Genomic DNA, 23,909 nt, shown 5'->3' with positions numbered 1-23,909 from the left:
ATGTTAATAAATTGGTTCCGATTGACCTTTTTCAGATGATGTGTTATCTTTTCTAGCCCTTGGCACTTAATGCAAATCTAAGTCCCAGATCCTGTCTCCAGGAAATAGAAGACAGGAAAGTAGTGATCCAGAGTACTGGTGTGTCTGACCCATCCACTCCTGGCCTCTAGTGTGCCTTGGCTTGCTCTGCTCTCTGGTCCTTGATAAGGCCCAGTGGGTGGGCCATGCTGTCTGCATGTGAAGGGCGCACAGGGTTATCCTGGGGGAACAGGAATTTCCTTTCTTTGGAATGTCTTTCTTGTTCTCCCCACTGGATGTTGCTATGGGCATGGAAAGGTGCACATTCTATGCACCAAAGGAAGTCCTAGGGTGGGCAGGAAACTGCAATACAGAAATGCAATGGAATGCCTTGTCCAACTCTTGGAAGCCTTTCTTCACACTGCTGTTTCTTGGGCCCTGATATTATGAAATGTTTCTCTACATATTTAAGAGCTAGGAGTCCTCTTTTAAAAAAATGGAAGCAAACAACTTAGATGTTCAAGACTCTGCACCATTTAATTCACCCCTCTCTTATATAGCACTTGGAATATGTGCAGGTTCTCACAGGGGTCTGTTTGTACGGCCTGGACTCTACCTAGCTGAACAGTGTAGTTCCAAATGAATAGACTAAAGACTGAATTCCACTGGAGCTCTTGGCCATAAGTTTCTTCTTGTGTTGTGGGTCTGGCATCTGCCTTACTAGACAGCAAATGAGACAGTCAGTAATAGCGTTTTAACCGTATCTTTGCCAGAGTCAAGTTGGTGTTTGTCTTCCTGGTTTTCTCATTAAAACAGGAACAGTGGCTTTGGTTAAAGAGATAAGTATGTTGCAAATGAAAAGGGCTAAGCAAATTGTTAGGACTTTTATTTAGAGCTTCTGCAGAGTTCTTTCTGGGTTCTCCTTTTCAGACTGGCTGCTGGCTCAACCAGATTCTGTGCAGGGATTGTGAGCACCGCGCGGCACCTGCCCATTGAGCTGAAGATGGCCGACTACTCAAACAAGCTCTACCAACAGCTCGAGCAAGAGACAGGGATAAAAACTGGTAAATGAGGAGAGTTTTTCTTGAAATGCATAGGTGGTTTCTCCTGAGATCTCAGTAAGGTGGCTAATTAATGTCGGGGGGGCGGGGAGGGGAGTGTGATCTCCAGTGTCCTTCACGGTTTGTCACACCTCCCTTAGGACCACCAAACCCAAAATGTGCTATGTAAAATAAGAGAAATTGTAGAAATACCTCCAGTTTACACAGGGTGCAGAATCTAGCTTTTCTTGACACAGTTTGGATTCCCTGAGTGCCAAATTTTAATTTTTCTGAAAGCACAGTCTAGCCTTGTAACTTGAACAAACTGGGCTAGTAGGATATTTTCAGTTTTCAATCTCACTGAGCGTTTTCTGCATATTTCTAAGTCTATTGCCTCAGGTGTAAGGAATATAAGCTTGTTTAGCCCCCCATGCCTGACCCAGTCAAGAGTCACAGGGTGCTGCCCTGCCCTGGACGGCCCAGTCTTATCAGCTCTTGGAAGTTAAGCGAGGTTGGCTTTGGCAAGTACTTGATGGGAGACCTCCTTGGAATAGCAGTAGTTGAGAGGACAGAGGCAAGCTTTATTCAGCCACCTCTCTGAATATCCTCCAGGCACCCAGTGGGGGTCAGTCATCAGAAGTCGCCATGACCTCCAGGTGCGCACACACAAATACAAAAAAAAGTAACAGGATGGTGAATTCTGTTCCCTTTGTCTCCACTTGCGTTTGTGATTGCAGTGCCATGCTTGATGATGGTCAGTTATTTCACTGCCCTCAAGAGGGTCTACAGGGCAAGATCCATCAAGGGAAGGGAAATGGGTCAAGTTGATTTTTTTGCACATTTCCAATGACCAATGTGAAGAGGTAGTTTTACTTCTTGCAAGCTCTTAAAGTTTTTTTTTTACTGTTTACTGCTCTTCCCCAAAGGAGCTTAGGGTAGCATACAGAGTCTTTTCCCTACTCCATTCTTCTCATAATCTCATGAGGTAGGTAAGACTGAGAGGGTGGTGCCATAGCCCTGAGTCACTCCAGTGAGCTTTACAACCGAGCAGAGGTTTGAGTCTGTGCTTTCCTGGGCCTCCATGCACTTGAACCTTCTGGTTCTCTTCTTCTCTCTAGAAGTACCAAACCACAATTTAAAGCCACTGGAAGTAAAACATTTTCCTAAAAAATGCAGGACTCTCATCTGTTGATCGTTTCTTCTTCTAGGCTATGTGAAGACCGGCTCTGTCTCACTGGCTCAGACGCAGGACCGGCTGATCTCTCTCAAGCGCATTGCCTCACGGCTCAAGTATGTGCAGGGGAGGGAGGCAGAGTGCTCCTCATGCCTCAGGCATTCCGAAGCAGCCAGTGACCAGCCTTCTCTCTCTGTTCTGTGGTAGGGTCATGGGGATCCCCTGTGAGGTCATTCCACCAAGGAAAGTGGCGCAGCTCCACCCCCTCATCAACATCCATGACCTGGTGGGGGCCATGCATGTTCCAGAGGATGCTGTTGTATCGTCTGCCGATGTGAGCCTGGCTTTGGCACACGCTGCTTCTGTGAATGGTATGGCTTTTCATACAGCAGTAGGGGTGCACAACCCCCTAAAATTGACTTTTTCAGATTGGATCTGAAAAATATCAATGTTTTCAGATATTCCTGAATCCCAATATCAAAGCAATTAAAATATTTGCATTACACTCCCAGGGAAGTAAGGCTTTCAGTATTGGTTAGCTGTAAAGTTGAGAAGCTGATGCAACTAACACGAATTTGAGCAGACTTCGGAGGATGGTGAAAGACAGGGCAGCCTGGTCTGACTTGGTCCATGGGGTGGCAAAGAGTCAGACTCGACTGTGCGACTGAACAACAACAAAAGTTGAGATGATTTAGGTATCTGTGTTTGCATTGCTCTTCCAGCAGATTCTTTTAGCAAACTTGTAATGGCTTGTGGGACGATTCCTCTGGGCATTCTCTGTTTTAAAACAGTCCTTCGCACTATACAGTACAATTAATATTTGCAACAGTCAACATTATTGGGAAAGTCACTTGGCGGATGACATCATGATGTCAGCTTGGAATGTACACCAATACTCCCTATCTCTTAGCAGTCGAGGCATAACTAATCAGTGATCCTTGACCATATAAGGAAGCCTTGTACTGAGTCAGACTGCTGGTTTGTCTGGCTCAGCATTCATATGTTCAGCTTGGCAGCAGCTTTCCAGGAACTTTGCCCCTGGCCCCACCTATCTGAGGTCTGGTTAACTGGAGATGCCAGGAATTGCCATCAAGCTTTCTGCCATGGGCTTCGTCACTGTGCTGCAGCCTCTCCCCAGGTGTGAACTCTTGCTGAAGAATTGACAATTTGAACCAAGGCCCACAAAGTTTAGTATTTTCACGAATTTCAGTAGGTGCCTGGTGGCCGAACTGTGCACCGTGTTCTACTTCCCTTCATACCTGCTCTGAATTGTCTCCTCGTGAGCAGATTGCTAGTAGGACACTGTAATCAGTCATCTAAGCTCCTAGCTTGTCAGGGAGTACTGTGCCTTCATTCAGACCTGTTAATTTGTGCTCCAGCACCAGGGTTTCTCTGCAAGCAGCATTTGTTTGGAAGGGGCGATGTGACCCGCATGCCCTTCTGATTTCTTCCTCCACTTTCTCTACGCAGGTGCCCAGATCCATGAGCGGACAAGTGTCATCCACATTGTCAGCCAGAAGGGCTGTGTGGCTGGAGTTGAGACTGACAGAGGATCAATTGAGTGTCAGTATTTTGTTAACTGTGCTGGACAGGTGAGGGGCTAATTGTATTGGTGAGGCCACTGTTGCCAAAGGGTTTGCTGGATCACTGATAGTTGTTTATTATCTTGGTTTTCCCTGAGACGTTTCTCCTTCAAAAATTCTAGGGAACCTTACAACTATAAAAAAAAGTTTTGGGGTTCTTCAGCCTTATCAAGGAAGAGAACAGTGTGTGGGGAGAGAGTAACCTTTCTTCCCCGGTCATTTTCTCTCTGGAGCATAAACCACCCTTGAGTTGCACTTACTGCCACTGGGGGAAGAAAATAAGAGCTCCTGGATGTTTTCTCCGACAGGAGTAAAAGCAGTAAATACTGCCTTTAAAAAAAAGAAAGTCAAGAAAATGGCAGAAGGGAGGAAAGAGTTAATTTCCTACTCCCTGCTCTGTTCTCATTTTGGATAAATTGACCCTAGAGTCTTTGTTTGCAAATGAGACACTGGAGGTGTAGGTAAGCGCTCAGATACTCACATACAGGGGAGTCTCTTCTGTTGCTATACAGGGAATATCTTGGGATTGGTTTAAGTTTAGAGAAAGAGAAACTTTTTGTTGCAGTCCAGCCCAGGGGGTTGCTTTGGGGTCATATGCCTGGCCAGGGTGAGTGTAGGATCAGAGCAAACTGCATGCTGTGCAAAGTGGCAGGGAAGGGAAGGCACTTGACTTACTCTACAGTGCTGCTGCTGCTGCTTCTGCTTCCTGCTAGTCTCCACTGCCTGGACTGTATTTTAGGTTGTACTTAAGATTCAGTGCCAGAGCAGCAGACCCCTGTAGGATATGTATTAAATGTGCCTTTTTTTGTTGCTGTAATTTCATTTTTCTTTGCTGATATGAAGAAAAAGAGCCACAGGGCACTAAATAGTCTCAGTTCGCTGCTGTCTAGGGACTCCTTAGCAGCTCTCGTCTGCCTTTCTGGGAGCATATCTGGTTCATTGTCATAGGATTCTAAGCCCCAGTCAGGGGCACTTCTGAGGCTTGCTGAGGCAGTTCTTGAGATGTTGCAATGAGCTACTCTTGGGGCAGGGGAGGGAAACCTGCTGCCCATGTTGATGCTGACTTGCCTACCTTGTTTTCAGTGGGCTTATGAGCTGGGTCTTTCCAACGAGGAGCCGGTCAGCATCCCGCTGCATGCCTGCGAGCACTTCTACGTCCTGACACGTCCCTTGAAGTCGCCCTTGGAAAGCAATATGCCAAGTAAGGTCCCTTCTTTTTTCTGCTTGGGGAGCTCCTCTTAGCTTCCTTGCAGGCACTCTGAGCATATCTTTGATGCAGTATAAAGGACACTTTGGCCTTGGGATTCTGTTTCAGTGGAATGCAGTTCTCCACAAGTAGGATTGCCTTGTCTCTGGAGCTTTGTTGGACACTGCTGCCCTTCCCTAGACAACACACTGTTTTCTGTCTCTGGACAATTGATCCTCCAGGTTTTGCCCCGCACTTGATCAGACTCATGCAGGTTTGAATGTGGAGGTTCTCAAGCAGTTTCTGTAAGCAGCGGACTAGTGGGTGGCTGCAGGACGAGCAGCAGAGTATAAGAAGCATCAGGGCCAGCTGATGGCCCATTCGGATTCCCAAGTGCTCTGAGCAGAAGCATCCCTTGCAAAGGGCCCTGCCTCTGTGTCCAATGAAAGGGAATTACATTGTGCAAGCAGATGCCACTGTGCCGAATACACAGCCGAGCCTGTTGTATCAAAGCAGTCAAGAGCCAGCTGGGCTCATGGCCCCATTTCTTTTAGAGCTCTTTCTTTCTAAACCTCTCCTGCATGTGTTCTGACAGCTGTGCCTTTCCCCTTTTCTCCATAGTTACTGTGGACCCCGATGGGAGGATTTACATTCGCAGTTGGCAAGGGGGCATCCTTTCGGGGGGCTTTGAGAAGAACCCAAAGCCTATCTTCACGGAGGGCCGGAACCAGCTTGAGATTCAGAATTTACAAGAGGACTGGGACCATTTTGGTAATGTTCTCTGCCCTTTCCACATCCATGTCCCACCCATGTTTAGCACTGTGGCATCTCACATCGCCCCAGCATTGCAGTGCCATATAGAATAACCAGAGGTATGAGCACTCCAGGGATGTGGTTCAGGACATGGAGGTTTTAAAAGCCAGGTAGACAAAAAGGGGCAAACATATGTTTTGGCATTCATGCGTTCTCTATTTACTTATACCCAGAATTTTTTCTCAGCGGAGACTCCAGCAGACTTATATAATTCTCCTTGTTGTTGTTGTTGTTACAGCATTTTTTTTTTGTTACATCATTCCATTTCATTCCACTGGAGAGTCAGCTTGGTGTAGCGGTTAAGTGTGCGGACTCTTATCTGGGAGAACTGGGTTTGATTCCCCACTCCTCCACTTGCACCTGCTGGAATGGCCTTGGATCAGCCATAGCTCTCATAGGAGTTGTCCTTGACAGGGCAGTTTCTGTGAGAGCTCTCTCAGCCCCACTCACCTCACAGGGTGTCTGTTGTGGGGGTGGAAGATAAAGGAGAAGATGAAGATATTGGATTTATATCCCGCCCTCCACTCCAAAGAGTCTCAGAGCGGCTCACAATCTCCTTTACCTTCCTCCCCCACAACAGACACCCTGTGAGGTGGGTGGGGCTGGAGAGGGCTCTTACAGCAGCTGCCCTTTCAAGGACAACCTCTGCCAGGGCTATGGCTGACCCAAGGCCATGCTAGCAGGTGCAAGTGGAGGAGTGGGGAATCAAACCCGGTTCTCCCAGATAAGAGTCCACACACTTAACCACTACACCAAACGGGCTCTCCGGAGATTGTAAGCCACTCTGAGACTGATTCAGAGAGAAGGGCAGGGTATAAATCTGCAGTTGTCTTCTTTCCTTCATTTTATCCTCACAACAACACTGTGAGGAAGGTTAGGCTGAGAGAGTCTGACTAGCCCAAGGTCACACAGCGTGAGCTTCCTTGTTACAGTGGGGATTTGAATCCGGGCCTCCCAAATCCTAGTCTATCAGTCCTTAACCATTACACCATGCGGACTCTTTGTTATCTGTCCCAATAAACAGGCTAAAAACTTCTAGAAAAGGTGTTTTTCTTTTCAGGATTTTGGATGCTTTGTCTTGACTTGTCTTATCTTGGAAAACAGAGCCCTTGCTGAGTGCCCTTCTTCGGAGGATGCCAGGATTGGAAAACCTGGAGATCGTCCAGCTGGTGAATTGCCCTGAATCCTTCACTCCAGACATGCGATGCATCATGGGAGAGTGTCCGAATGTGCAGGGCTACTTTGTCCTGGCTGGGATGAACTCCGCTGGCACGTCTTTCGGTGGGGGGGCAGGCAAGTAAGTGGCTCACCTGCAACACTCTGCATGGAGGGAGAGGGAAGGATAATGGGACTCTTAACATCCATGGTGTCTTGGGGTGGACCTGTATACTTCACCATGCCTGATCACCACTTGTCCGAAACAAAAGGGGGCTGGGCAGTGCAATTTCCAGTAGAGAAGTAGCAGACAGGAGAAAGGGGCTGAATCTTTCCCATGGCTTTTTCAGCCCCTCCCTCTCCTAACACCCACTGTGGACTGGGGTGGTAGGGAGTTGGCTCTCATCACGAAAGAGCGTGGCAGCTGGGAAATTTGCTCTTATTTTGTGAAAGGAATCTTTGCAAAAATATATATAGGGATAGGACCAGGAAGAAGTACTGTAGCCCCTTCCTCCATCCCACCCTGCTGTTTCTCCATTGGAAGCAGCACCTCCCCTGACTCACCTTTCCTCCATGGAGCAGCAGCAGGGCGGTGGAGGAAGGCACATGGTGGGGTCTGAATTTTCCACTCTGGATGATTTTGGTCCATTCTGCCTTCCGTATCACTTTCCAGATGAGCAGGATGGGTAGCGGCAGCATGCTCTACTTTGTCTTTTCTCTCGTCTTTTCTCAGTCATACCAACAGTTGGCTAGAAGGTCATATTTTTGCGGCCTTGGATGTTTGACAATATAGGCAGGACTGGCCTTCGCCCTGCAGTCAGGGCTTTGCAGGCATGCTGTGATGCCATAGGAGAGGAAGAGCCGTGCGGAATTGAGCTTCCTGTTAATTTCAGCTTTTATTTTGAGGAAACAGCAGCTTTTTAGCCACCAGGGCTCTGGAAATATGTTGAAAGTGTCTGCTGGAATCCTGGAGGAGTTAGAGGCAGGGCTTCAGTGTTCAGAATGCAACCAGTGAAAGTAAGAATGCATGATGCAAAACAGAAATTTGCAGAATGGTGAGCAAAAGTGTTGAATAATGCAATTTGACCTAACAGAGATGTCTTGGAATTCAGCTTTTCTTGATGCAGATTTTTTTTTTAAGAGCCTATGCACAATCCCATCTGCTGTTTTGGCTAACTTGCTTCAAAGCCTATTCAGTCTTTGCTTGGTGAGGATAATGGATTTCTGTTGTGGGGTTGGCAACAAACCATGGAGCCTGAAAGTCACACCCTTTGAAGTCCACTGAAGCCAGTGGACTTGGGAAGAAGAAGAAGAAGATATTGGATTTATATCCCGCCCTCCACTCCGAAGAGTCTCAGAGCGGCTCACAATCTCCTTTACCTTCCTCCCCCACAACAGACACCCTGTGAGGTGGGTGGGACTGGAGAGGGCTCTCACAGCAGCTGCCCTTTCAAGGACAACCTCTGCCAGAGCTATGGCTGACCCAAGGCCATTCCAGCAGGTGCAAGTGGAGGAGTGGGGAATCAAACCCGGTTCTCCCAGATAAGAGTCCACACACTTAACCACTACACCAAACTGGCTCTGCCTGGTGCAGTCCCCGAAGGGTGTGGGGACAGGGTGTGCTTGTCCCAAAAGGGCATGGCAGCTGGGACGTTTGCTCTTATTTTGCAGAAGGAATCTTTGCAGACAACTGTTTTTGGCATGTTGAGCCATTGTGTAATAAATGGGCTGCACTGTGACGGTCTCTAGGAGCCTTTGTTGTCTCTAGGAGTAACAAAAAATATTTTTGACATACCTTTCTGAGTCATGCTTCACTTATGTTGTCGGGCTGTGAACTGTCCTGCAAGCTTGGCCCCTTCTGCACCATCTAATATCCCAATGCCTTTTGCCTTCCTCTCTGGACAGGTACCTTGCTGAATGGATGGTGAATGGCTACCCTTCTGACAACGTCTGGCCCCTGGACCTGAAACGCTTTGGTACCTTGCAGAGCAGCCGCACCTTTCTTCGCCACCGTGTCATGGAAGTAATGCGTAAGTTGCCTCCTTGTCTTGTACTTTCAGTGGTCTGCAGGGCCCCAATTTTATTCTTTCAGTGTATCATGTGGTGGAGGAACTGGGAAAGTCTCATGTTATCCTGGGTGTGTCCAAGCTTTGAAAGTTGAGGCTTCTCAGTTGACAAGATTGGGTATAGAAAAATTACAAGACTAGTTGACTTCTTCATGGGTAGCAGCTGGTTGCTGTATCCTCTGTAGGACTGGCCTGTCCCAGAAGAGAGCATTTGGGCAGTGATGGGATACAGTTGATGGAGGAGCACATTAGGACTCCAAGGGAAGGAAGTAAGACAAATGTCATCTTGAGTCTGTGGTTCTGTCACCCTTTTAGCCCTGATCTATGACCTGAAAGTTCCACGCTGGGATTTCCAGACTGGCAGGCAGCTTCGTACATCACCCCTCTATGACCGGCTGGATGCACAAGGAGCTCGGTGGATGGAGAAGCATGGGTTTGAGAGGGCCAAGTACTTTGTGCCACCTGGGAAAGGTGAGAGCAGTCCTGTTTTCATAGGCTCTGTGCAGTCCCACTGATGGGGTTCTGCACCAGCGCATAGAACAAATCTGGAAAGTTCTGAAGCTCTAGCAGGAGGATGGGGAGCTGAAGTCTCTGACCTGAGAAATAGTGCTATCCCTCAGTGTGCTTTCAGGGGAAAGGCAAGCAAATTCCTGCTCCTTTATCTTCTCCCTGCCACACAGTAAGCAGCTCTTCCTTTCTGTCTTTAGTTTTTTCTCTGCTTTAGTTTTAAGAATTATTCCTACTTAGTCCTCATTTTTCATCCCTTTTCTCATCTTGCCCCCTTCTCTCTCCTTGGTTTTACATGAGATTCACAGCAGCAGTTGAAAGTTAACGGCCTCTGACAGCCCCAACCTTTGCCTTTTTTTGTGCTGCGAGGAAAGCCATAAAACAGAGCCATGTTCTTGTGGGACTGAGACAGTGTCTTGGAAGAACCACATTTCCAGATGTAGGGCTCTACTTTGAGAGCTGTCCTTGTTTCCCCTAAAGTTGGCTCAGTTTGATCCTATAGATCCAGCATATTAACATGGTACATTTTACATTGATCCATGTCCCTATTTATGGCTACCAAATAGTTCACATTAGTGACCTTATGGGCGATGGTATAAGGTCCTTCCTGGGCTAGTTCCAGTTTATTCTTTCTCCTGGGTTTAAGCACTAATACATGAGCCCCAGGCTTAAACTCTTTGTCCCTGGCCTTGGAATCATACCACATCTCCTGGTGTTGCTGTGCTCTACTCCTGTTGTCTGAAGCTTCCTCTCTCATCTCTCGCAGACAGTTTTGGAACTCCTGCTGGTAAGTGATGACATCAGCATTCTGGACACTTTCTCACCCCAACCATGCCTCTCTTAGGGTGTCAAGTGGACCACTGGCTTGTGGGTGATACACATTCATGGTCACATGTTTGTTGCCACAGGTTTTCAAAAGTTCTTGCAAACAGGAGTCTTGTCTCTGTTCAGCTAGGAACTCTGCTGCAGGCACACTGTGTAACAATGTCTCTGTCTCTTCACTGTCAGAGGCTGCGTAGTCTGGTGTCCATTCAGTTAGTGCTTGCTGCTTAGCTGCTAGGCTTCTAGTAATTGCATTTACTGTGGCTTCCCCTAGGCTTTTTGTCTGGGATGGCGGGTCATTCCCTAATAAAATTGGAATGTCAATGTCCTTTAAGACTCCCAATTTCCATTTGCCATGGAAGTTTTTGTATGTTATAGGGACCCAACCATCTCAAAAGCAGGTCCATGTATGCCTTTCAGGGTATATGTCTGCCCAGGCAAGTACTGATTTTTTTTTGCACTAAATTTGGCCTTATTAAAGAAACTTGTGCACTAGTGTCTCTGTAAGCCTCCACTTGTGTGTCAGTCACAGTCACAGCCTCCATGTATTCCCGACACAAATCCTCCTGCACCATCCATATCTGCAAAACACCTGCTGGTTTGTCTTGCTGTGTGTTTTCTGTGGGTGTAGGGACTTCAGCTTCTGCACTGGCACTTCACAACTTTGACAGTGTTTGGTGTTGATGGGATCTTTCCTCTCTCTAACTTGGGACAGTAATAAGGATGCATTATGGTTAATAGACTGTGGCTTGTAAATGATGGCCTGTGACTGTAAATAAATATTCATTCATTCAACTTGGGACAAAACTTCTTCACATGTCCCCCCTCAAGACAGTGGTAACACGTTACTGTCCCTTTTCTAATTTGCGGAGGACTGGCCTGCCTGGTAGGATTGTTGTTGTCAGGCACAGATCTTTCTGAGGGAGCCCACACTCTGGGTTTCTTTACAGGTGCCACCCACATAGACTTTCCCAAGTCTCCCCCTATTTCATCTAGGATGGTGGCTGCCATCCACTCTTCCAGTCTTACGTTTCTTGTCCCTCATGACCCATTTAAACTGTGGGGGAATCAGGTTATAAAACTGTACCAGTCCAATATTGTGTTTCACCTCCTCAAATGTGGTGACTTTGCTCCCTTCAGTCTGCCTATTGAAGGCTCTGACACCCCAGATTTTCTTTTGATTTCTCTAAAGGTTTTCCTGCTGTGTTCTGCAGTAAACCCATACCTGACCCTGACTCTTTCTTTAAACAGGTCATAATTTGAGTAGATCTCACTTAACCCGTCACAGATCTGAGGGTGTAAATACAGCATCCTGTCCCCGTCAGCAATGTTAATCATGGCATGTCCTCTCAAAACCAAAGAGGAATGCTTCTACCCTTTATTGTATTTGGGGAACTTCTTTTGCTCAACAGGAGGTCTATCTCTGTGAGGACTGGGGAACTCCGCCCTCACTTGGATTTCTAATTTTAAGTTAATACAACTCTTTCCTGTCCTTTGTCTTTCTCTTTCCTCCTGTTCTGCCTGCATTTTGGCTATTTGTAACTGGTGTTCCCTTTCTGTCTTTTCTCTTTCTAATCTTTCTGCCCTTTCAGCCACCTATTTTTTGTTTCTTTTTCTTTCTCTGCTTCTATTTTGCCAACTCTAATCTTTTAGCTTTTTCAGCTTCAATTCTAGCCACCTCTATTTGTAATTTCATTCTTTCTAATTCCTAACTGGGGTCCTCCACAGCAGCAGCTTCCTCTGGCTGGTCATCTCCCTTAGCTTTTCCCACCTTCTGAAGTGGTCCCATTTCTGACAAGAAAATTTTTATAAAAATAGTTCTGAAGTACAAAAATATATATTTCTCATTTTATTTTATGAGAGGAATTACCTTTTTGTGGGTATTTTCAAATCATGGCACTGCCACCAATAAATGTGAGAGCCATGGTCAGGGGGCAAAAAGGGGACCATTTTGAATCCTGTCACACCTTTACCCAGTACCTCAGGAGAACCAAAATTAACCTTGTCAGAAATAAATGATGGCACAGATAGTGTTATAAAGTTCAAAACAAATAATAGGTTTTATTATATACAGAAAGGCTGGGAAGAGAGGAAATAATATCAGGTTGGTATATTAAAATTGTTGGCAGGCAAAAACACTTGAAGCCGACTTGGAGAAGGCATTTCTCTTTTTAAATCACCTCTCTTAAGCATTTATGCATTTAAAGTTAGTTACTTTCTACCTCTCCCTCCCTCCATCTATTTGCCTTCCTTCCTTCCTGCTCTCAAAACATCTGACATTTATTCTATGTGGCTCTTACATTATGCAAGTTTGGCCATCCCTGTCCTAGCCTGAAGCGCCGTACCAGCTGGGCAAGGGGGCGCATGTCGATGTTAAAACAGCATCGGGGAACATCCTGGTAGTTGCTGTCTGTACTCAACTGCACCAGCCCAGAATCCATATATGTGACCGCATGGATGACTACTCGAAGGATATTTGTCACAACTATGCCACTTTTTTTGTTTTGTTCCTATGTTGTCCTAAATGACTAAGTTAACAGCATTTTCTCTTCTTTAGATTTGCTCGCTCTGGATCAGAGCAAGACATTCTACAAGCCAGACTGGTTTGACATTGTGGGGGCAGAAGTCAAGTGCTGCAAGGAGGCAGTGTGCGTCATTGATATGTCCTCATTCACCAAGTTTGAAATCAGCGTAAGTGCAGGTGGGGGTGGGGGTTGTGCGTGCGTGTGCATGGTCAGTGCTGTTGCTCTGGCACTGGCCACTTCAGCTTCCTGTGTGTCAAAAGTCGATAGCCTGATTAGAACATCCAGGTTGCCTTTGCAAAAACAGCCTGAGGCAATAGGCTGTGGTTAAAAAGAGAGACTGGGAAAAATACAAAACCACCAGTAAAGATGCTCCTGTTTAGCAGTAGAGAAAAAAACTTGAAAAATAAGATGGTCTTTGCTTGTGGGTGGATAGTGCTGACACCATGGGCGATGGTTACACAAGATGTGCTCCTCCATGGCTCTGTCTCCAGGTTGTAACACAACCATTGTGGTGTAGTGGTTAAAGCATCACAGGAGGACTGGGGAGACCTGGGTTCAAATCCCTACTCAGCCATGAAGTTCACCAAGTTGTGGTGGAAATAAAATAGCTTTCTTGGCTTTAAATTTTATTCTGTGAGCCATCAGTCCTCTGGAGAGGCATTGTAGAAATTTCCTAAAATGCGTAAATTAGGAAGAATTATACATGCCAGCCTGAACTCCTTAGGTTTAGCAGATGGAATTTGAGAGCTTGGCTGTTGGGAAGCATTTTTTTTTCTACTCTGAAGCTTCTTGGTTTGTGCAGCTCATGCTGGTGTCTCCAAGCAGCGGAGATCCTTGGAATAAGTGCTTGCAACGGCAGATGCCCAAATTGTCACAACCTGGTTTAAAAGTTTCATCACCACAAAGACCCGGGGGTGGGTTGTTCTGCTGTTGCAGCAGAGGCCTAGTTGTGGAGATGGACGTGGATGGCCTACACACACTTCAGCACCATAGGGACTGGAAACTTGAAGTGACTCTAAAACAAGCTGCACGGGATTTGTGGGAAAGCATCTGAAGAAAAGTCAAAAGAATAGATTCAATAGATTTCAGATATTGGCATACAAATTTAGAAGCACGCTCCTTCTTGAGGCCTGATTGATTCAGTGGTAAGGGGGGGTGTTGTGTGATCCCATCTTGAAGAAATTCGCTTTCAGAAGTGCCGTCCTTCAAGTAACCCCTGTGCTGAAGCGGCAGAACAGCTATTTCCCTCCCTTCCACTAAGCTGTAGCTCAGAGAAAACAAGCCAGGCAGCTAGTTGCCCTGAGATGGAGGCTGGGCCTGTGGGGCTTGGTTCCCTGACATAATCTGAATAATTAGGGGAGGGGCTGTGGCTGAATGGAAGAGCCTCTGCTTTGCATGCAGAAGGTCCCAGGTTCAATCCCCAGCAACTCCAGTTAACAGGGAGCTGGAATTGGATGATGTTGAAGGACCTTTTCCTGAGACCCTGAAGTGCCACTGCCAGTCTGAGCAGACAACACTAACCTTGAAGGTTTGATTGCAGCCTTGTTTGTGAATCAGAAACCAGCTTTCTCTGCCCCCCCACTCCCCCGAAAAGACTCATATAAAGTCCTATTAGTAGTGCAGGCTGCTTGCTGTGTCAAGAGTTGAGTTGTTCCAGATGATGGTGCCTGCTGATGTGTCCAACACCCCCTTCCCATTGGTGTAGTCTACAGGGGACCAGGCCCTGGAGGTTCTGCAATATCTCTTCTCCAATGATCTGGATGTACCTGTTGGACACATTGTGCACACAGGGATGCTCAATCACAATGGAGGGTACGAGAATGACTGCAGCATCGTTCGCCTGAACAAACGCAGGTAGGGCTGTGCTTTCATCACTGTGGTTGTGCATTGAGGGGGTGGGAAACGTCTTCACCATCATAAAGTTTTGGTTATGCTTAAAAATAATTCAGACGAGTTTCCTGCGGAAACCCATAGGTGACACCTAACATGCTAGTTCACAGTGGATGTGTCACTTGTTTGGCTGTCACTTTGGAGGAGATAGTGGGTGGCTCACCAAAAATTTAGTGCTGCAACTTACTTGGAGCCTCAGAAAAGAGCTGGTGCAGACGTGTTTGTTGTAGCAGAATAAAACAAAAGACTAACGTCGCCTTGAACATTAATTTTTATTTCACGATGAGCTTTTGTGGTTTATAGCCCATTTTGTCAGGTATGTAATGAAAATCATACTGGGGAGTTTGGAGGGCAGGTAGGGGAAGGAGTTGAGGCTTGTGGGGGTGGGGTGGAATTACCAGGAGCCTAAAGCACTGGAAGCCCTGGGGAGAGTGGGGCACAGCAGCTGAATCAATCAAAAGGTCTTTTCAGCCTATTCCAGAGACCAGCTTGTAACTGCTAACTGGCTCTGCAGGCATGCAACCTTCAGTGTCTTAGAGACACCAATTGTCAATCAGTCTGGCATCTCATGAGGTTCTGAACAATGCTACTTTATACTGTGAATCTCAGCAGGTAACCCAACCGATTAATAGATAGCCATTGGAATGCATAAACCTATCTACCAAATGAGCCAAACCACAGTCCCTGTTAGCTGTTTCTTGCTGGGACCAGTCTCTTTAACAGCCTGGGAGGAACTTTTAATCTTGTTCTTCTCCACCCCCACTTTCCTTTTTTGCTTCTATTGCCTGCCCATGTTCTTGCATTCTTTCCTCTCCTCCTCTCCCAATCACTTTTCAGCTTCTCCTTCCTCTCCCCTCTTCTGTTTCTTCTCTCTCTCCCTACTCCTCTCAACAATGTTCACTTGCTCCGCCTTCTGTAATATCAGAGTAGGCACTGCACATTCTGTGGAGGGTAGCTTTCCATGCAGTGCCCTGCTTGCCAGCATACTTCCCCCGCCCCCCCCCCCTTTTCCCATGGCCTTTCTCTTGTATGTTCCAGCTGAGCTTTTCCCCCTTTACCACTTCAGAGTTCAGTGCCTGGAGTCCAAGATGGGCTCCATTAATCTGGAAACAGCTCTAGCAGCTCCCCAGGGCAGATCGTGCTCTCGGGGTTGCTTCTTCCTTGTACTTAATGGCTTCCTATTTAATTCATGTCCCAGCTTTTTCATGATCTCCCCCACTGACCAGCAAATACATTGCTGGGCCTGGCTGAAGAAACACATGCCTGAGGACAGCAACCTCCTCTTGGAAGATGTAACCTGGAAGTACACAGGTAAGTCCAAGGAGGAACATTATGACTTGGAACTGTGCGTAGGGAAGGAATCATTTGCTGTTTGCTTTGTGCAAGAGATGCCATGAGGAAGAAGCAAATGGGCACCCAAAAACTCAGCGGGGGCATCATTGGCATGCAACAGAAACTGTGCTGGGGTAAATCAACCCTTTCCTCTTTTCCCTCTGCAAGCCGCCTTTGTCTTCAAAGGAACAGATTTGCATCAGGAAAATGGCATCAGGGGAAAGAGTTAAACGACTGTCTGCCCCTGACCTCTGGTGCTTGTCCAGAGCAGTCTCCCAGAGCTGCCAATGAGTAAAACAAACCAGGAAACCCCTGGAGTCGATAATTGCAGATCTCCCGCATCACATCTCATTTGGACTAAGAGAGCAGCCTGCCTGGGACTCCTTTTTGCCTAGCAGCAGGCAGGCCACCTCCTCCCGTCTCGGGCAGCCCAGCCAGGCTGAGAGTGAGCAAGTGAGAATTGAATTTTCCAGCTTCAGGGATGTGAGAAGGTTCAGGGTCTCAGGACCTCTTCGCACACAGTATTTTTTAACTGTACAAACACAGATATTGGACATGTGGCTCCCTTGTTAGTGTACATTTGGTGGCAAATGCAAGGCTGTCACCATGCAATGCGCCCAGGGGCCCTTGGCTTTCATGACAAAGCAGAGTGTTACTTATAGAGCGAGTGATTCCGGTCTGCTTCCAAGATGGAAGTCTTGCTTTCAGTATCTAAGGGCAGAACAACATGTTTCCTTTGACATAAGGGAGCTACTGAAAGTGGCAGTCCTGTGTGAACTCCGCCCCCTTCCTGCCTGTGATGTATTTGTAAGGATGGCATCAAAGGGGGGGGGTGTATTCCTCATCTCCCCTTTCCCCTCAGCAGCCATTCTTCTGGTGTATTGTTGGAGATGGTTCAGTATGTCTCAACAGGATGACTGGAAGAGGGGAGAACACCTTGTGGCAGGGGGGTTGCGTCAGGTCCAACACATTGTTTGTTTATTTATATTTTAGGTTTATGAATTTATTTATTTATTTATATTTCGATTTATATCCCGCCCTTCCCACCGAGGTGGCTCAGGGCGGCTTACAACATATAAAATTTACATAGATTTGGCTTAAAAACAGTTAAATGACAACAGTTAAAACAATAATTTAGTAAAACGTAAAACATAAAAAAGCAGCGGTCTATCAAATGCATTCTAGCTCCATCCAAAGATTCTCAGTGTCAGTTAGTTGTTGTAGGCCAGCCGGAAGAGGACTGTCTTGCAGGCCCTGCGGAACTGCCCTAGGTCCCGCAGGGCCCTTACCTCTTCCGGCAGCTGGTTCCACCAGTAAGGCGCTGTTACCGAGAAGGCCCGATTCTTGGTGGATTTCAGACGGGCCTCCTTTGGCCCGGGGATTACTAGCAGATTTTGCGAGCCCGATCTTAGTACTCTCTGGGGAACGTGTGAATCACCCATCCCTGAATACATTGGGCGATGTACGACGAATTAAAAGCATCAGCATTGTACCATTGAAAAGTTATTAAACCAGTTATTAAAATAATCCTCCTTACATTATGAATAATCTCAGATGGCATTCTTAATTTAAACTTCAACCTGCTCTGGACCGTGCTGCCGTCTCGCGGGCAGAATGAGTAGGAGGCCAAAGCGAAAAGATGGAAGAAAGCAAGGGGGGAGCCAGCCATGATGGAAATTATTGCTGTCCTCTACCAAAAGCGTGGTAGAACATCTCTGCCTTGCAGACCCCACAGAGTTGCATTCAGTCTTGCAGGGCCCTGGTGGTATTTGGCCGAGAGTTCCATCAGGTTGGAGCCAGGGCTGAAAAAGCCTTGGATCTGGTCAAGGGCAGCTGGGTATCTTCGGGGCCAGGGATCACCAGGAGGTTGTTTTCAGGGGAGCGCAATACCCTCTTGGGGACGTACCAGAACTTCCTCTCTTCAGCAAGCCGAGGTTCACCTTTGGACAAAAATCTGCCTTACTTTACACTGTGAATCTCAGCAGATAACCCAACCCAACCTTGGACAGGCCAAGTACAAATCCTTAGGGACTCCTGGCAACCTCAGAAAGGTTTTCACCATACTTTCCCCGTGTTTTACTCCAGGATTTCATGATGCCTCTTGGCATCCCTTTCCTGTTTTGTGGGTCTTCCCTTGCCTCCAAGGATTCCGTATCGGTGGTTCTTAGCCAGTTGCCTCTACCGGTTGCAGCACTCTGAAGCGAGGCAAGGGGAGAAAGAAAAACTTGTTTGTTTTACTGTCTCCCTTTCTCCAGGAGACGCCTTTGTGGGTCCTCCTTTTTCATTTTGCAGGGTGCTATCCAGGTGTTCCTAAGCAGAGGTTTACACCTAAGCTCAGTGGCTTCAGGGGACTTGGAAGCATGTGACTCTGCTTCAGACCACACTCAATAAGTGATAACGTCTTGTGTTCTTTCTCTCCCCAGCTCTGAATCTGATTGGCCCACGTGCCGTAGATGTCCTCTCAGAACTCTCCTATGCACCAATGACTCCGGAGCATTTCCCCTCCCTCTTTTGCAAAGTATGTTATCTTTTTGGTACATTTATTAAAATGAGCCAGTGGGGGAGAAGGAGCCAGCAGTTTGGTTGGCTTTTCTGACCGGAGGCAAGAGAGCCATACCTAATGTTTCCATAATAACTTTGGTCACGATCGTGTACTGTATTGAAATCATGTTTCTTTAACACAGTGGTTTTCATGTCGGGGTTCCTTAGAAGGTGACTGGGGGAGGGGGGGTCTTCGCAAGGATCACATCACCGGCATTCATTGCCTGTGGTAGGCTGCTGAGTTCTCAAGCAGATGTGGGAGGAGAAAACATTACGGGGTTGAAAGAGACAGAGGTGAGATTTGAAATGGAGCGTCCCTTGTTCAGTGCTCGCCCTCTGTGCTGTGCTAGCTTAGTAGCACAGTGTGGCATCTTGTTTTGCCTTTCCAAATGTGAAACTTCTTTCCAACACAAACAGTAGCATCCCTTCCCTAAAGCTGGTTGGCAGACCTTCCTGGCATGCTCATCAGTCAGTTAAGTACCCCTGCTGGCTGGAGTTATCTAACGTAAACTGCCTGAGCCACAAGGGATGCCTGTGTGTGGAGCAGGAAATATGAGCGGTTTGGAATCTCTCGAGGCCTTCTTGTGGGCATATAAAACCAGAGAGTTTATTTCTTTTCTCCGGGATGTACCCTTAGCATGCCTCCCCATTCCGAAATACACTACCCTTCTATCTGCAAACAGAAGAACTGTTGTGTTCGTCCCCTGGGCACAGAAGGCTCCCTTGGGCAAAGCAGGCATTCCAGACCAGCCTGGCTTCTAGTGATTCCTCTCTCTGGTGCCACAGCAATTCAAACAAGGGGGAGCCTTTGGAGAAAAATCCTCCTTGACTCATTTGCTGTGGTTGTTGCTAGCCCACTAGGCATTGGGGACCTTAGCTTTCCTGGCAGTTGCTGGGCCCAACTTAAGGTGGCCCTTTGCAGCAGGAGCAAGAGTCTTGTGACACTTTTAAAGACTGGCAGTCGTCTTGTGGCGCAAGCTTGCATGAACCTGAATGTTCTTTTGTCTCACAACACATCTAACCAAAGGGTATGTGGCCTGTATGCACTTGGGTTAATCCTTAAGGTTCTACAAGGCAGAAGCTGAGCTGGAAGGGAACTGTGGACTCATGAGAGAGGAGAGCTTGAGGGACTCTTCTCATCCTTACTGGGATATCTGCCACAGCTGTTCTCTTGCAGAAATGCTGTTCAGAGTTAGTTGAGTATAACCTCTTGCAAGACCTGAATTGATGCCTATTAACATGCTGTTGATCCTCTTCTCCTTCTCTTGCATCTCATTCTGGATTGTACAAGCAGCTCTGCCAGCCTGAATGCTTTCTGTTTCTATCCCGCAGGAGATGAGTGTGGGTTACGCCAATGGCATTCGCGTCATGAGCATGACGCACACTGGAGAGCCGGGATTCATGCTCTACATCCCCATTGAGGTGAGAGGCATTTGTAGTCTTTGACTGCTTTGCAGGGCTTTTGGATAGTCATTTTAAAAGACTCTTTGCTTTTCCAGAAAGGTGTTATAGCATGGTCCAACAGGGTGGATCCAACAGCATTTTGCTTCAGTGTTACCCAATTACTCTTTGTATTATAACCGTAACGATAAGTGGTTTTTGCCCATGTTGGTCCTTTGATCCCAAGCATAAATTTTTTGGTGATCAAAGGAGGCCCATGTTGTCTTTTCGGCAGAAAAACTGGCTGGATCTAACCCAAAATCTTTGCACTAGGGACTTCAGTGAGGGCCACAAAGTAGCAACAATGATATCTGCACATTATTTTTTTCAGGTGGATAGAAGCTGTCCAGGTGTGTGGCTTTGGTGGCATATTGCAAGCTGGCAATTGGCTAGTCAAATAGGTGTGTCAGAATTGCACCTGATTGGATCAGGTCAAGAGCTCACCTGTCCTAGAAAGTCTAGATTAGAGGTGGACAATATTTTTTTTTAGCTGGTATTGTTTTGGTTTGATACTATTGGATCAGGGAAAAAAATGGGATTTGAGGTTTTTTTTAGAATTTTTAGTAATCCCAAATTTTGTGGGGCTCGATAGACCCAAGAAGAAAAACAACATTTTTCTTTTAAAGAAGCCAGCCTGATCCTGACCAGCACAAAGCTGAGATAATGGAGGTCAGTCTGCTTCCTGTGGACACAGCTGATTCTGGCTGGGCTGGCTTCTTCTGCAGTCTGGTTTAAACCAGGCTGAAGGAGAAGCCAGCCCTAGGAGCTGCTGTGCAGAGCACATGGCTCTGCATGGTCGAGGAGATAGCGGCTGGACTTGCATCTCCTGCAGTATGAGGATACCTGGCTGTATGAGAAGCCAGCTCCAAGCTGGTGGGAACAGCCTGCCCCCCCACCGGCACAGTTCATTTTTGGGCTGTCTTCTGCAGTCCCTTTGAACTTTAAAGGGACTGCAGTAGATACCAGCTTCACAAACTGCCAAGAGGCAGGAGCAATCTGCTCCCAGCTCTCCCCAGTCATCCCCAAACATACAGGGTTTTTTCAGGATTTCCCTCCCCACCCCGTTTTCTGAAGAAAACCTTGGATACATTTGAGCAGTGTTCCCTCTAAGCTGAGTTAGTGTGAGCTAGCTCACAAATTTTTAGCCTCCAGCTCACACATTTTTGTCTTAGCTCAGGAAGGATGACTCCAGAGTACAATAATTTATGCAGCAGCTCACAACATTAATTACAGTAGCTCACAACTTTCATGCCAGTAGCTCACAAAGCAGAATTTTTGCTCACAAGACTCTGCAGCTTAGAGGGAACATTGCATTTGAGATGTCAAAATTTATCACTAAAATACCTGTAATGTATTTTTCTGGGGTAGATTTTCAGCTTGGGTAGCTATGAATGCACACCCCTAGTCTGGATGCTTTTATGGAGCTGGTAGGCAGACCCTTTATTTCTTCCCACCCCAGCAGGCAGAGATGCACAATTTCTAATTCATTTGGTTTGTCGAATTATGGTTAATATTCATCGACATTGCTTCTTCTCCATGAGCTTGTCTTAGCTTTGTAACTTAGGTGGAGGGCATATCTGTTCCCTCCTTCCTTGTAGGTGCATGCTAATTCTGAAAGAACTTTGGAAAGCTGCCCCTGTAAATGATTGTGGGCTAGGCGGGCACAGAAATGGAACAGCAGAGTGGTGTGGCTAATGCTTCCTCTAAGCTGTGGAGTCTTGTGAGCTAAAATTATAATTCATGAGCTACTGGCATTACAGTTGTGAGCAACTGCATAAATTAATTTGCTCTGGGACCATCCTTTCTGAGTGAAGACAAAAATGTATGAGCAAGAGGCTAAAAAACTGAGCTAGCTCACACTAACTCAGCTTATAGGGAATGTTGGATGTGGCATGGTATTATGAGTTGGATGTGGCATGGTATTATGAGCCGTCTTCCCAAAGCCACTACTGGCACATAATAGATCCAGCTGTAGCTAAAGGTGCTGATGGAAAAATACCATTATTCAAAGCTACTACCTAGAATATCAGGAACTGAACAGTTTAAGTAGAATTGCAGATTTAATACCCTGCCCTTCTCGCTGAATCAAAGACTCAGAGCGGCTTACAATCTCCTATATATCTCCTCCTCCAACAGACACTATGTGAGGTGGGTGGGGCTGAGAGGGCTCTCACAGCAGCTGCCCTTTTAAGGACAACCTCTGACAGAGCTATGGCTGACCAAAGGCCATTCCAGCAGCTGCAAGTGGAGGAGTGGGGAATCAAACCCAGTTCTCCCAGATAAGAGTCTGCACACTTAACCACTACACCAAACTGGCAATTAATGAATGGGAGGATTGTTAGTGCAGTGTGGTTCTGGTTTTATATCTTTTCACTGTATACACCATTCAAATGGGTGAGACAAGGGGAGGAAGGGCCTTTAGGAGGATCTGTAAAGCAGGAGAGTCTGTGGCAAATTTTTAATATTCATGATTACCTTTGGGGGCGGATGTTACAGTTGGCAGGTGGCATTGTGTGTTGTGTCTGTTTCGGTACACTGAGAGAGGAGTTGCAAACCACTTTTAGCCCCCTTGAATGAGAACAGTGGAGGAGTAGAAATATTTTAATAAATGTGCTTCTTTTGCGTAATCTTGGTTTTGCTTTTACGATTCCCGATCTTCTGTCCAACCTTAAGCGAGAAGTTTCTTGGGAAGGCTTCCAGGTTGCTAGAAGCTGGCACTCATACTTGTACAGGTTGTATATTTACCCAGTAGTTCCTTGAGATCTGGGGGCACAGCTTTCAAAAACAGTTTTTCTTAGTGATTTCCAGAAGCATTCTTGCCCTGAGTATAGGTGAGGAAATTAAAAAAACTGGGGTCCTTCCTGCAAAATCCATGGCCTTGACATTGACTGATCCAATAGCTTTGAGGGTGTTTCAGAACTTTCCTATTTTGATTGATTTTACAGGAAGTCTCTGATTAGAGTTAATTAGGATGTATTACCACATCATTAACTGTTTCTTCTGGGCTCCTAAATTTAAGCTGGTGCAAAACTTGGCAGGTTCTTCATGGTCTTCCTCATCCTTGAATTGGTGTACTTAAAGCCAGTTGAATTTTTCTCATAACCCGTGGGATTGATTGTCCGCATGCTGGTTAGCTTAGCGAGTGTTGCAAAAGAGTGGGGGGGGGGAGGCAAGATTCAAGTCTCAGGAGCAACCTTAAAGAGCAACAAGATTTCCAGGGTTATAAACCTTCAAGAGTCAAAGCTCCCTTCATCAGATACAAGTAGGAAATGTTGCAAGGGAGGGTCATCAGGATGTCTGCTATATGCACAGTTGTTTGCTTAGAGTTTTGTTAGTGACTACTGGAAGCAGTTGGGGTAATAGAGGGTTTTGACTCCAGTGTTTGGTGACCGTCCAGGACTTCTGCAGTTTTCATGCTGTGGGCTGCTTCTGAACAGGGAATGTAAAGTGCTGCTGTTTCCTTTCCTTTCCACCCCTGCAGTACGCTTTGCACGTGTACAACGAAGTTATGAGTGTGGGGCAGAAGTACGGGATCCGGAACTCCGGCTATTATGCCCTCCGCAGCTTACGCATCGAGAAGTTTTTTGCCTTTTGGGGCCAAGACCTGGATGCTTTCACCACTCCCTTGGAATGCGGGCGCGAGTTCCGGGTGAAACTTGAGAAGGTGCAAAAAGGGGTCTGGGAACTGCTTGAGCAGTGTGTGGGGGAGGTGATGGGGGGGGTGGGAGTAGAGAAGCGCAGTGGCTTCGGAGAGGAGGCTCACTCCCAGACTTGAGCTGCTGGCATCCTCCACCACCGTCTTGGAGGCCTCCCTGCA

The 23,909-nt window shown here is 46.8% G+C and overlaps 1 protein-coding gene across 2 annotated transcripts in view; it reads left to right on the top strand.

The window, feature by feature from the left end:
* PDPR (pyruvate dehydrogenase phosphatase regulatory subunit) overlaps positions 1–23,909 on the top strand; it is a 36,722-nt gene that overhangs the window by 8,289 nt on the left and 4,524 nt on the right. For both annotated transcript variants that reach the window (XM_060253622.1, XM_060253621.1), the window contains exons 3-17: positions 949–1,082; positions 2,267–2,348; positions 2,440–2,603; positions 3,703–3,824; positions 4,899–5,016; positions 5,623–5,772; positions 6,919–7,111; positions 8,875–8,999; positions 9,351–9,506; positions 12,922–13,055; positions 14,595–14,743; positions 15,978–16,090; positions 18,535–18,629; positions 19,985–20,074; positions 23,574–23,756. In XM_060253622.1, coding sequence (XP_060109605.1) covers positions 949–1,082; positions 2,267–2,348; positions 2,440–2,603; positions 3,703–3,824; positions 4,899–5,016; positions 5,623–5,772; positions 6,919–7,111; positions 8,875–8,999; positions 9,351–9,506; positions 12,922–13,055; positions 14,595–14,743; positions 15,978–16,090; positions 18,535–18,629; positions 19,985–20,074; positions 23,574–23,756 — 2,008 coding nt within the window. The remainder of the gene's footprint in view (positions 1–948; positions 1,083–2,266; positions 2,349–2,439; positions 2,604–3,702; positions 3,825–4,898; positions 5,017–5,622; positions 5,773–6,918; positions 7,112–8,874; positions 9,000–9,350; positions 9,507–12,921; positions 13,056–14,594; positions 14,744–15,977; positions 16,091–18,534; positions 18,630–19,984; positions 20,075–23,573; positions 23,757–23,909) is intronic.

This window comes from Heteronotia binoei, chromosome 14 (assembly GCF_032191835.1).
Source record: "Heteronotia binoei isolate CCM8104 ecotype False Entrance Well chromosome 14, APGP_CSIRO_Hbin_v1, whole genome shotgun sequence".
In the NCBI taxonomy this organism is placed as follows: domain Eukaryota; kingdom Metazoa; phylum Chordata; class Lepidosauria; order Squamata; family Gekkonidae; genus Heteronotia; species Heteronotia binoei.
Note: the sequence above shows the minus strand (reverse complement) of the source record. Positions and strands in the feature narration are given on the sequence as shown.